This window comes from Schistocerca piceifrons, chromosome 11, assembly GCF_021461385.2.
Source record: "Schistocerca piceifrons isolate TAMUIC-IGC-003096 chromosome 11, iqSchPice1.1, whole genome shotgun sequence".
Lineage (NCBI taxonomy): Eukaryota > Metazoa > Arthropoda > Insecta > Orthoptera > Acrididae > Schistocerca > Schistocerca piceifrons.
Window position 1 is genome coordinate 133,042,983 of NC_060148.1, and position 13,814 is coordinate 133,056,796.

General features: G+C 41.4%; 1 protein-coding gene across 1 annotated transcript in view; it reads right to left on the reverse strand.

Annotated features, from left to right (window-relative positions):
• The window catches only part of LOC124719799, a 293,431-nt gene that overhangs the window by 254,098 nt on the left and 25,519 nt on the right, over nucleotides 1-13,814 (reverse strand). The window contains exons 3-4 of the mRNA XM_047244994.1: nucleotides 9,479-9,669; nucleotides 2,741-2,947 (exon numbers count right to left, since the gene is read on the reverse strand). Of these exons, the coding sequence (XP_047100950.1) occupies nucleotides 2,741-2,947; nucleotides 9,479-9,669 (398 nt within the window). The remainder of the gene's footprint in view (nucleotides 1-2,740; nucleotides 2,948-9,478; nucleotides 9,670-13,814) is intronic.

Here is a 13,814-nt window from a genome sequence, read left to right on the forward strand (position 1 = left end):
CAAGGAGAATCGGCAGAATTAGTGGGAATGACACAGCAAGCCATTTCAAAACGTCTCAAGGCTATGGGCATGATTCAGAAAGAAGGAACTTGGGTCCCGTGTGAGCTCAAACCAAGAGATGTCGAACGGCGTGTGTGTGTTTGTGAACAGTTGCTTCAGAGGCAGAAACAGAAGGGATTTCTGCATCGCATTGTGACCTGGGGGAAAAACCGGTTCATTACCCTAAATGCAAAAAATCGTGGGGATATCCCGGCCATGCTTCCACGTCGACGGCCAAACCGAACATTCACAGCTCCAAGATTGTGCTCTGCATTTGGTGGAACCAGCTCGGCGTCGTGTACTATGAGGTGTTAAAACCGAGTGAAACAATCGCAGGTGCTCGTTAGCGAAAGCTACTAATGTATTTGATCAGAGCATTAAAAGACAAACAGCCGCAGTACAGTGAGAGGCACGATAAAGTGATTTTGCAGCACGACAACGCTCGACCCCACGATGCAAAAGAGGTCAAAACGTACTTGGGAACGTTAAAATGGGAAGTCCTACCTCAGCCGCCGCATTCTCCAGACATTGCTCCCTCTGACTATCACCTGTTTAGATCAATGGCGCATTGCCTGGCTGACCGATACTTCCTATCTCATGAATAAGTCACAAATTGGATCGATTCATGGATGGCTTCAAAAGATGAGCAATTTGTTTGACGGGGAGATTCGTACACTGCCCGAAAGATGGTAGGAAGTAGTGGCCAGCGATGGAAAATACATGTGTGACCAATTTGTTTCATTAAAGCCTCAAATGTTGGGGAGAAAACAGTAGAAGCAAAGTTGTACACCTTGTAGTTGAGATTTGCTGACCCCCAGACACACACATTATGTGTGTTCAGATTTCCACTTAGGTGAAATGTCGACTCATCACTGAAGACGATGCTACCCAGAAAAATCGTCGTCGTCCTAGAGCAACATTTCATTTGCAAAATTGGTGTGTAAACCGGAGTCTGTAGGTTTCAGAACTTGTAACAGCTGTGGACAGTAAGGATGTAGTTGTAAGTAACTCCTTCAAAGTCTCCACACAGGACTCACTGGAACTGCTAAATCATGACTAGCCTTCTGAACTGATTTCTTGGGGCCACACGTGAAAGACTCACTCGTTCTATACTTTCTTCAGTTATTCTCAGTCATTCCATACTCTTGCCTTTGCGCACAGGTATAGGAACACAAGCATTTGGGTTGCTCTTTCATTTGATGTATTGTTTAATGTAATAAATACTACAGAGCCTTAAAACATGGGTATTCATTATGAAACAGCCTGTATTTTATACCAGATGAGGTATGAATCTGGCACTGTACAGTTTTTGAGTTTTGTAGGAGCAATAATGCAAGAATTGCCACCAGAAAAATTTGCAATGTTCATCCAAGTGCATTACAAATTTGTAATGTCAAAAATTGTTTTCTAATTTCAAATCCAGTAACTTTGATCTTGCCAATTCTTGCTTCACCAGCACAATACATAAATGCTATTACATCATTTGATCACTGTAGTTCAAAAATGAGACCTCTATAATAACACAAAACATGAAAGGCAGTGGCTCTCTCCAAGTGAATCATCACCGATAAAGCTAAGCCACGTTTACACTAAAAAAAAGGCACATTTTTTTGTTTCGTGGAGTATTCACAGGGTTGTTCATTTTGAAACGCTGAAACAGTGAATGGGGACCTTCACTCAGAAAAAAAAAAATTACTGAATTGGGTTGGGGGTATCGCCCAATTTGTGCCATCAGACTTCCATTCATTCAGATCACAACACCATTTACTAAGGAGCAAAGGTTAGGTTAGGTTAGGTTAGGTTAGGTTTATTTGAAAATGTGGATGATGTATAAAATGCCATCTCTAGATATTTTCCTCAAAAACCAATTGATTTTTATTGATCCAACATCGAAAACTTGCACACTACAGTACAAAAGGCTGTCGGTAACAAGGGTGATTACATCACTGATTAAAAATAAAAATTGGTTAACAATTTATCTGTTTGACTTGGATAAAAAAAAGACATTACTTTCCCTAATATAAAGTATTTTGTGCATTTTAGTGGATAGTGTTCTACAAGGTCACTGGCTCTATTCTCCCCAGTAGCTTAAATAATTAAACTTTTACTTTAACTCTACCATTATTAGAAAATAACATATTGAATCATAATTTAGAACAAAAAGAAAGTATCTTTATTTTGATTACTAATTACATGAAAATGTGGGTAATCATTAGAACTTAAAATTTTGTACAAAAATGAGGGAGAGGGTGTCTATGAATTTAGGAAAAGAAAGTTGCTTCAAATGACAATCAAACCAGGTACCATGCAAATATAAGACTAGAACTCTACTTCATCAGCTTCATACTCAATAGCAATCAGAAATGTTTGAAGCTGATTTTTTCACGCAATTTTGAGACACCGTTTATGAAACTAATGTCCCAGCACTGACCTTCAAATACAGTTAACAGGGCAGTGTGTAAGATCCCTTAGCAAATCCTGAGCAGCCCCCTTTTTTCTACAATTGTAATTCCAACAATTAAAAAATCTACTTAATTCTTATAATCTCCTACAAATTTTACACAGCACGGTATTGTAACTGTAGTAGGTGACTACAGGCTACTTTCACAAGACGGTAGAAATCGATGTATTATCTTGACAGTGTGCTGTACTACCCCGTAAGACCGAGACGTCGTCATCATCATCATCCTCAGCGACTTACCTCCCGCAGACTCGACCCGTCGTCCGGCTCCCCGTTGGCTGTGGTCGCTTCGCTGTCGCTATCCAGCAGGGCGACCCCGGAGTCTACAGGCGATGCCAGCGACGACGTGGCCGACGCCATCATCAGAGGGTCGGGGCCCGTCGCACCTGCTCCCGGAGTGCCTTTCCCAGACTCCTCTTCTGTCAGTTTTCGCAATTCCAGTGCCCGCTACAGTGCATGACAGGGGTGCCTCACGAATTTGCCAAATATCTTAGTTTGTAAATCAATTTAATTGTAACAACATTAAAATAAAATAAAGAAAGATGCAAGCAACTAGAGATGGGAACCTGAAATGTTCACAGAATTGAGACAACTTTTCACTCTTCAGTAAAGTGTGTGCTTATTTGAAACTTCTTTTTTTTTAATCGTCCGTGTTCTGACTGGTTTGATGTGGCCCACCAAGAACTCCTCACTTGTGCCAACCTCCTCATCTCAGAGTAGCACTTGCACCCTAATTCCTCAATTATTTTTCAAATGTATTCCAATCTCTGTATTCCCCTATACTTTTTACCCTTTACAGCTTCCCCTGGTACCATGGGAGTTATTCTCTGATGTCTTAACACATGTCCTGTTATCTCATCCCATCTTCTCATTAGTGTTTTCCGTAGGTTCCTTTCTTCTCCGATTCTGCTGAGAGCTTCTTCATTTCTTAGCTCACCAGTATACTTAATTCTTCTTCTTCTTCTTCTGCTGCTTATCCATTAATGAATGTTGGTGACCACATGCTGCATCTTTCTTCTGTGAACTGCAGTATGTAATAGCTGGTCTACATTTCATAGCCCTGTCCACTGCTTTATATTGTCCAACCGGGATATTGTTCTTCGCCCTTGTCTTCTTTTTCTTTCAGTCTTCCCTTTTATTATTAACTGCAGAAGCATACGAGGTGCTATCCAAAATTTTCGGGACTGGTGCTGCCATCTGTTGAAAACCTTACCTTTTGACTAATGGTCACCATCACCCTCAAAGTAGTTCCCATCTGCACATACACACTGGCCCAGCACTTCTGCCACCGGTCAAACATTTTCTGGAAGTCCTGTTATTTGAGGGCGTTTACCGCCAGCAGAGATGCTTCTCGAATCCTCTCTAGAGTGTCAAACCGACGGCCTTTCAAATTGAGTTTCAGTTTTGGGAATAGTGCGAAGCTGCAAGGTGCCAAATCTGGCGAGAAGGTGGGTAAGGTACAACTGCTGTGCTGTTTGTTGCCAAAAAAGGTCCTGGTGAGCAAGGACATGTGACAGGGTGCATTGTCACGATGGAGCAGCCAGTTCCCTTGTCGCCAAAGTTCAGGCCACTGTCGCCGCACGTTTTCACAGAGCCGTCGCAAAATGTCACAGTAGTACGAGGAATTCAGTGTTCAGTTGGGTGGGATGAATTCTTTGTGCACAATTCCCTCGGTATCAACAAAAATGATCGTGCTCTTCACTTTGCTCTTCACCTGTCTCACCTTTTTGGGTCTTTGAAAGCCCAGGTTCTTCCACTGAGACAATTGTTGCTTTGTCTCTGTGTCATAACCGTAAATCCAGCTCTCTTCGCCGGTGATAACCCGTGAGCACTTTCCCCGAGATTCACACAGAATTTGATGCACACACGCCGTTCTGTTCGCGGATCCATTGTAAAATTGCCACACACCTAACAGAGTATTACGGAAATCACTGTGGACACACAACACGTCCTCCCAGCTGAATGCCACCCCGCACACTGACTCGTCAGATATGCAGCTCTCGCCACCTAGCGGTGCAAAGATCTACTACTCCTACTTTCCAGATGGCACCACCAGTCCCGAAAATTTTGGATCCCACCTCGTATATTTGGTGTTCCGTGCTTTATGTCCCAGGTATGCAGTTTTTCTTCTTTTAAGCACTGTCAACATTTCTCGCCGCTTGTTCATTTGTTCCAGTACTTTGATGTTGGTTATTCTTGCAGTCCACGGTATTTTAAGCATTCTGTGGTAAAAACACATTTCAAAGGCCTCTAACTTCTATGATGTTGTCGTATTTAGTGTCCATCCTTTACAGCCATATAAAAGCACGGACCAGATGTAACATTTTACAAATCTGACTAAGGTTTAGGTCTAGGTCTGTGCTTGTAAGAATATTCTTAAATTTTATGAAGGCATTTCAGGCGTTCTCTATGTGACATTTTATTTCCAAGTCTGTTCCCCAGTCTTCAAAAAGCCGTGTTCTGAGGTATTTAAACTTGTTGACTCTCTGTATGAAAGACCCTTGAAATCTTAGATCTGCATGTTTAAATGAGTCAGACTCTCGTGTGACAATCATAAAATTAGTCTTTCGATGTTAATATTCAGACCTAGAGTACTTCTGTAATCTGCTACTATGTCGACGAGTTGTTGAAGGTCACCCAAATTATCAGCTATCAGTACCATGCCACCAGTTGTTAACATACTCTCTGTTAACCTTTATGCCTTTTTCTACATCATCAAGTGCCTCCTGAAAAATACTCTGAGAGTATAAGTTAAATAACAGGGGTGACAAAACTCATCCTTGTCAGACTCCTCTACATACATTGATGAAATCTGTGACCTCATTATCAAATTTAGCCTGCGCTGTCTGATTCCAATATAAATTCTCTTTACAGCAAGTATCTTTCTCATCTATATCAATTCTTTTGAGAATTTCCACGAGTTTATGATGTTTTACTCTATCAAATGCTTTTTCGTAGTCAATAAAACAGAGGCCTACATTTTTACCCTGGTCGTAGTAGTTTTGTACTAGAACTTTTAGGCAACCATCGGTTCTCTTGTACCTAAACCTTTCCTAAATCCAAACTGTGTCTCACTAATGAATTTCTCACATTTTTTGGATAGCCTTTGACGGATGACTCTCAGAAATATTTTCAGAGACTGGCTCATAACACTAACGAGTCTGTGATCTTCACATCTTCTCGCATTCCTCTTCTTTGGTAAGGGAATGAAAGTCGATAATAGCCATTCGGCAGGGTAATGACCGGTGTTGTAAATTTTGTTAAACAGTTTGTGCAAGACATTGATACCTTCTTCATCAAGGAGTTTAATAAAATCAATTGGAATTTCATAAGGTCCTTTGGCTTCATCGGTTTTTGAAGGTTTTCTCGATTTCTTTTTTCGTGATTGGAGGTCCTGTTAAATTGTTGTTCCTAGAAATCTCAACATTTGGTCAACTATCTGAAAAGAAGTTCTTACTGTAGTCTTCCCATCTCTCTTTCTTCTCAATGGTATCCAGAACTATTTTATTATTTTTGCTGATTAATAAGGAGATGTTTTTTCTTGTATATATATCCCAGCAGTTTCTTTTAACTTACTTAATTCTAGACACCCTTAAATAGCACCACCTCTCAAACACTTCAGTTCTCTTCTTTTCCAGTTTTTCCACAGTTCACAATTCACTAGCATACAATGTTTTGTTTGAAACATACATTCTGAGAAATTTGTCCCTCAGGTTAAGGGATATATTTGGTACAAGCAGACTTCTTTTGGCCAGGAATGTCCTCTCTGAGGTACTCTTACGTCTCCACACTTCACGAGTTGCTTTACTTCCGAGTTTGCAGAATTTCTTCAAATCGTCTACTTCATTTTCAGATGTCAGTTATTCGCTATTTCGTGCTAACAGACTCCACCTGCCCCACACCACTTTGCTGACAGACTGAATAGCAGGGCTGAAGAAGACTCGTGGAATCCTGTGTCCACATTATCTCCTTTTCCCCACAACTGAAAATGCATGTGACAGGATTAGTATGAGATATATCTCTAGAAGGGCGTGACTGATAAACGAGAGGTAGTACTGAAAGAAAACTACTCTCTTGCAGCAAAGACACAGGAAACACTTAACACATTGTGTAGCACCAGAAACAGATATTATTTTACATAAATTAAGTAAAAACAGCACAATTTTATTTTTAATTTATTAATGCTGTGTGCCTACTGATAGCTGAGTTGTGTCGTTATTGCTTTAGGGTACCAAACTGCTGAGGCTATAATCGCCCCTATCATAACATTACTTTAAATGGTCAATTACCTGACGAAAGTCCAAGTCGATAATACTCGGGGCTTAACTGACTGGAGTAGAGGGATAGCTAAAAATAATCACTTCCCCTTTAAAGTGGATGCTCAAATGGCTGAAAATTAATTTCCTCCACCATATTACTACAACAAATAAAAGGTACAATGTGATCTACAGCTTGTGCTGTATCTGCTAAAATATCTTATAATTCAGTAGGAAATGTACATTTAAAATGTAAACAGTTATAAAATTGGCACTGGATCAGGAAATGGCCCACTGTCAATGGTCAGTGGTAGTAAGCAGTACAGTGTGGAGTCTTCACTTGACAAATGACGGTGACTGAAATGACAGTGTCCAATACAAAGTCGAGCTCAAAGTATCTCCTCACCACAAGAAGGGCGAAAGGATGTTGTCCGAGCCATTGCAAGGTGTTTAATTCCCCAGAGCTTGTTCCCATATACGGAAGATCAGTCTTTGTGCCAAAGGGACACGATGTTCCTAAGCACAGCAACACAGAGATCATTTGAAGTGAGAGAATAGCCAAAAGGTCTAAGTAGTCAGATTGCAGCCTGCGTAGCAGCATCGACAACTTCATTCCCCAACACTGCGACGTGACCAGGGCGCCACAAGAATGTCCTATTGGCTCCGTCATCGGTGAGCAAGTGGAGGAATTTGTGGATTCATTGTACTAATGGGTGGTATGTGTATAGTACAAAGAGGTTCTGTAGGGCCGTAAGTGAATCGGAACATAATACACATTTGAGAAGTCTGTGTCGTCAGAAGTACTAGGTGACCTGATAGATGGCTGACAGCTCTGCAGTATAAATCGAGCACTGGTCTAGAACCCGGTGTTTAAAGTGTTTGTTGCCAAAGACAAAGGAGCGTCTGACACCACAGTCGGTCTCGGAACCGTCAGTGCAGACAAAGGTACTGTCTCCAAGTTGTATGCAAGGTCTGAGAAACTTGCAGCAATAAGTCAAATCTAGAGTAGTGTCCTCGGGAAGCGAACCGAGTCCGAGACGAATGCGGACCTCTGCACGAAGCCGAGCCTGTAGTTGAGTGAGCAGCACGTTGTTTTGACAGTGCAAAGTTGTCAGTTTGATTCTCACTTGTAACAATTTTATTATGACTTAATATTTGTTAAAATACCAACAAAAATAATCAATTTTTGTAAATGTAATGTATAAGCGGCATTCAAAAAGAAACGAGCCAAAGGCATAATTACAGAAACCAGTAGCTGTATGTTAAAAGTATCGACCCTGGCTGTCGAGACACTTGTCCCACTGTAACACAAGGTGGTGAATGATTGTCTCACAAAATTCCCGGGGCTGCGATGTTAACCAGTTCCACACGTACAGCTGGACGTCATCGTCCGAGGTGAATCATTTGCCCCTCAGAGCCTTTTTAAGGGAACCAAAAATGGCGTAATCACAGAGAGAGAGGTCCGGACTGTACGGAGGGTGGCCGAGAACCTCCCATTTGAATTTCTGCAGGAGTGCCGCGACTGTGTCGGTCGTACGAGGCTTTGCATTATCGTGGAGCAGAATGACCCCACAGGTCAGATTGCCTCGTCATTCTGATTTTATCGTTTGGTAAAGGGTGGCCAAGGTTTGCTGGGCATTCACTGTTGTCCCGTGCTGCAGGAAGTGAATCAGAAGGGGGCATCTCAGTCAAAGAAGCATGTCAGCATAACCTTTCCTGCACCCGTGTGGATGACGACATCCAGCTGTACGTGCGGAACTAGTTAACATTGCAGCACAAGGAATTTTATGAGACAGCCATTCACCACCTTGTGTTACAGTGGGGCAAGTGTCTGTAATTATGCCTCCGCATCGTTTCTTTTTGAATGCCCCTCATAACTGGATAGATAAATAACTACTTACCTAACAGTGGCAGGAGAACACACACATATAGGTAGCAAAATCTGCAAGATTTCAGAGCCCATGGCTCCATCTACTGGCAGCAGAATTGAAGGGGAAGGAAAAGGACTGGTGAGATTTAGGAAATGGGGATGGTTCTGAAAAGTCACCGAGAACTATCAGTTGGGGGAGAGTTACCCAATGGGATGCTAATTAACATTTAACATATTGAATATTTTTAATAAAACTAAAAATTTTACATTTTAATTACTAATTGCATGGAAAATTAATTAGAATTTGGTTCAAAAATGTGAAGCACCAAATAAAGAAATAACATACCTTATCGTTTATATAGGCTGAACAGTATTGCTGGTATGTGTGATTTTCTTCACTTTAATAAGATGTTTCACATCTTTCTATCAAATTTTAATTTCTTTTCATGTGACTGGTACTTAAAAATATGATGATTTTATTTTTATTTAAAATTGTGATTCAGTATTTGTCAATTAGCATTTCCATTTAAGAATAACCACAGAATTCAAATCAAATTACAAAAGCAAGTTGCTACAAGAAAGAAACAAACTGGCAATTCCGCAACTACAGCATTTATATGTTATATACTCAATTACAGACAGCTCCAAAGTTAAATTACTTGAAAAGTTCTGTGCTAACAGCACCGGGAACTCTTTCGGGGACAATTTTTCGAGGTTTTCTTTTTATAGAAATGCGTCATACTGCTCTAGTCAACTCGTGTCCGATCACTGAGCTCCACGCAGTACAAGTACAGAGAAAGTCAGAGGGCCACCGGGTGACATCGAGTGGCCCCTGCGGGGCTAGAGACGCACCTGTCGCAGCAGCCCCCCGGCGACGGCGTCCGCGACCCCGACCAGCTGCAGCAGCTGCCGCAAGCGCGCGTGGTCGCGCAGCAGTGCGCGGTCCCCGTAGTGGCGCGCCAGCGCCTCGCGGTCCGACACTGCGCACTGCAGGTGGCTGCGCAGCGAACCCTCCGACACGGCCAGCTGCACCCACGCCTTCCCTGTGAATGCACACGCAGACATTCCTCAGCACGTGTGGTGACCCACCGCCGTCTTCCTGTACCCTCGGCACACAGTTTTGCCTTCTCGAGAATCTTACACTCGAGTGCCCTAGCCGAAATTCTCACCTGTTACTACTATTCCTGCTCCACTATCAAACAGGTGACTTTTTATTCTCGTTTTACTGTCGCTAACACATTCGGGAGTGCCGACAGTTGGAAGTTTGCCATTTTACGTGTTGTGCAACTCTCAGCAGTGTATTTGTGGTTGTTTTGCCTTCTTTACTTAATTAACAAATGAAGAGTAGTAGTAATTTACTGTAGTGTGTGTGACAAATTATGGTATCTAGTTTCAAACTGACTTTCTGATATATGAGGTGTGTTTTTTAAGTAAGCACCGTTTTGAAATTAAAAAAAGACGTGCTAAGATTATCTCAATAATTTTATTTTTATACGAAAGCCTGTACCTTAATCTACACACTGAGGCCATTACAGTCCGATTCTTACTTGTTTACATTGGGAACGAGTGTTCAAGATGTCTCCAATGATCGTGAATCCCGCCAACTGTTGAGTATGGGCTGTTATAAGATTTCTTAGTGCTAAAAGCCTAAAAGCGATCAATATTCATTGTGAGATCTGTGCAGTTTACGGAGAAAACATTACGAGTGATGGAATGGTAAGAAAGTGGGTGAGAGCATTTAAAGATGGCCGCACAAATGTGCACGGTGAACAACGGAGTGGGTGTCCTTCGGTCGTTAATGAAAGTTTGGTGCAGGAAGTGGACAATAAGGTGAGAGAAAACAGAGGCTTTACAATTTCCTCCTTGCAGGATGACTTTCCTAATGTTTCTCGTAGTGTTTTGTATGGCATTGTGACCGAGCAGTCGAATTACCGAAAATTGTGCACACGTTCGGTACCAAAAATGTTGACAGATGAGCACAAAACCAAACGTTTAGACAGTGCATTGACTTTCCTCGAGCGGTACCATAACAACGGTGATGATTTCTTAAGCAAATTGTTACGGGCGATGAAACGTGGGTGGCCTACTTCATACCAGAATCGAAGCAACAGTCCGTGGAAGTTGAGCAAAGGCATCGTTTTGCTGCAACACAAAGCCCGTTCGCATGTGGCGAACCAGACCAAAGATCTCATCACATCTTTTTGATGGGAAATTCGATATCATCCTCCCGGTGACTACCATCTGTTCCTGCACTTGAAGAAACACCTGGGCGGTCAGCGTCTTCGAGACGATGATGAAGTCAGAGCAGTGGTGATGCAGTGGTTAACAAGTCATGCGGCAGACTTCTATGAGGAGGGTATTCAAAAACTGGTACAACATTATGACAAGTGCCTCAGTATTGACAGAAACTATGTAGCAAAGTAGATTAAGGTACAAGCCTTCAAGTAAAAATAAAATTATTGAGATATCTTAGCACGTCTCTTTTTAATTTCAAAACAGTACTTACTAAAAAACATACCTCATACTTACCACAATAGAAAAGGACACGAAAATAGTCTTCAGAGTCAGTGACAAGAAAAATCTCAAACTCACAAGAAATCTTTCAAATTCAAAAAGCAATAATAGAGAAGAAACACACAATAAATGAACAGACAAACATTAGCAACCAGACACTGTTTAAACTGATAAAACATACTACTGAGAAAGAACAACCGCCTAGACGCCACAAAATAATACCACAACCCAGGCGATACCCTCACCCTAGATCATCAATCACTGTACCACAGTAAAACACAATTTTCACACACAGTAGTTAGGATATGTCAGCTCCCCCTCCCCCCCCCCCCTCTCTCTCTCTCTCTCTCTCTCTCTCTCTCTCTCTTTCCCCTCACCCTCTCACCACCCCCTCCAGTCAAAAATTACACTGACTGAGCGATAGCAGATGCTCCCACCACTATCAAAACAAACAAAAGACAAATGCACCCTGCAATACCAAAACAAAACACATGAAATGGCAAGAGGACAATGATACTTCTGAACGAAAGACATGTGGACATATTTAGTGCAGTAAAAGTGCTGCATGCAAAAACGCAGCACATAAACTTTGAAGAACAAGAAGTAAGTAACAAAAAACCATGAGTAACGTAAAGAATAAAAATTGTTTGTATCACTAACAAGGGAACCTCACCATCGCACCCCCCTCAGATTTAGTTATAAGTTGGCACAGTGGATAGGCCTTGAAAAACTGAACACAGATCAATTGAGAAAACAGGAAGAAGTTGTGTGGAACTGTGAAAAAAATAAGCAAAATATACAAACTGAGTAGTTCATGGGAAGATATGCAATATCAAGGACATTAGGAACGCAGGAGCGCTGTGGTCTCATGGTAACGTGAGCAGCTGCGGAACGAAAGGTCCTCGGTTCAAATCTTCCATCGAGTGAAAAGTTTAATTTTTTATTTTCAGTTTATGTAACAAACTCTTATGTTTTCATCACTTTTTTGGGAGTGATTATCACATCCACAAGAAAACCTAAATCGGGCAAGGTAGAAGATGTTTGTACCCATTCGCCAAGTGTACAAGTTGGGTGGGTCGACAACATATTCCTGTCATGTGACGCACATGCCGTCGCCAGTGTCGTATAGAATATATCAGACGTGTTTTCCTGTGGAGGAATCGGTTGACCTGTGACCTTGCAATCAAATGTTTTCGGTTCCCATTGGAGAGGCACGTCCTTTCGTCTACTAATCGCACGGTTTTGCGATGCGGTCGCAAAACAACGACACTAAACTTATTACAGTGAACAGAGACGTCAGTGAACGAACGGACAGATAATAACTATGTAAAAATAAAGAAAGTAAAATTTTCACTCGAGAGAAGACTTGAACCAGGGACCTCTCGTTCTGCAGCTGCTCACGCTACCACTGGACCACGCCGCTCCTGAGCTCACACTGTCATGATGTTACCTATCTTCCCGTGAACTACTCAGTTTGTATATTTTGCTTATTTTTTCACAGTTCCACACAACTTCTTCCTGTTTTCTCAATTGATCTGTGTTCAGTTTATCGAGGCCTATCCACTGTGCCAACTTATAACTAAATCTGAGGGGGGTGCGATGGGGAGGTTCCCATGTAAGTAAAGCAATTTAACTGCTCATGATCACAGCACACAAAATTGCAAGAGAAAACGCCATACTGTTAGTGACCACTTAAGATGCTTTAGATAAAAGCAAAAGGCATCTGATATTCTTAAGACTTTTACAACAGTTGCAAAAGACAATAATTAACCTATACAAGGTGTTATTTCATTTTCTGTCCTTTATATGACACAATCAAATGAGCAAACGCAACAATTCACCACTCAAAAGGTTCTTCAAAGAGTGTGTCACTTTTTGATCACATAATATATTTTTAACTGTCAGCTGGCCACATAGTAAAAATATTTTATCAGAATGGAAAAGTTATGCAGCAACAGTGAGACACTTTTGTGCAATTCTAGGGCACAGAGACGCACCAAATTAATCGAAAGATCACAGAGTTTTTTCAATGTTCAATGAAACTGGTTCAACAGTGAATGTTAGAAGTTGCGGACAGTCGCATTCTGGCCAGTCTGTGCAAAAAATTTTTGTTTTTCATGACAGGGTGGCTGTTAGTCCAGCGACGGTTCTTCACGGCTCCCAAGAATAGGCCGGAGGATATTCTTCAGCACGGCAAAGCCTCCAGTACGATCTGTTTTACTTTCTTTAAGAGTTCAATTAAAGCAGCGGCACTAAGAAGCCGATCATTAAAAAAAGTAAAATTGGTTGGGTTGGCTAGAGGGGGGAGAGAAATCTAGAACTACATGCAAGACTTGCAGTAGGTTAATATCCAAGGAACATTAATTTCCAGTTTGAGACATTTAATTTTTTTGATTATGAGAAGTGAGTGTTTACATCATAAAAAATCATTAACTATGTGTTTAAAACACGCTGATCTTCTGAGGTACAAATGTACATTCAAATTTCCTGAAATATTTGTCTTTTCTGACCGGGGTAAAAAATATCCCACGCATGTAGAAATGTCAAAAATACACATATGTGCTTATGGGTTAATCTCCATGGGAAGTACTTTCCTTTTTTAGGTCTGCTCCTCGAATGGGAATAACTGGATTTATTACCTAATGAAAACTCTGTGGTTGTCGCAAAGTGGAGT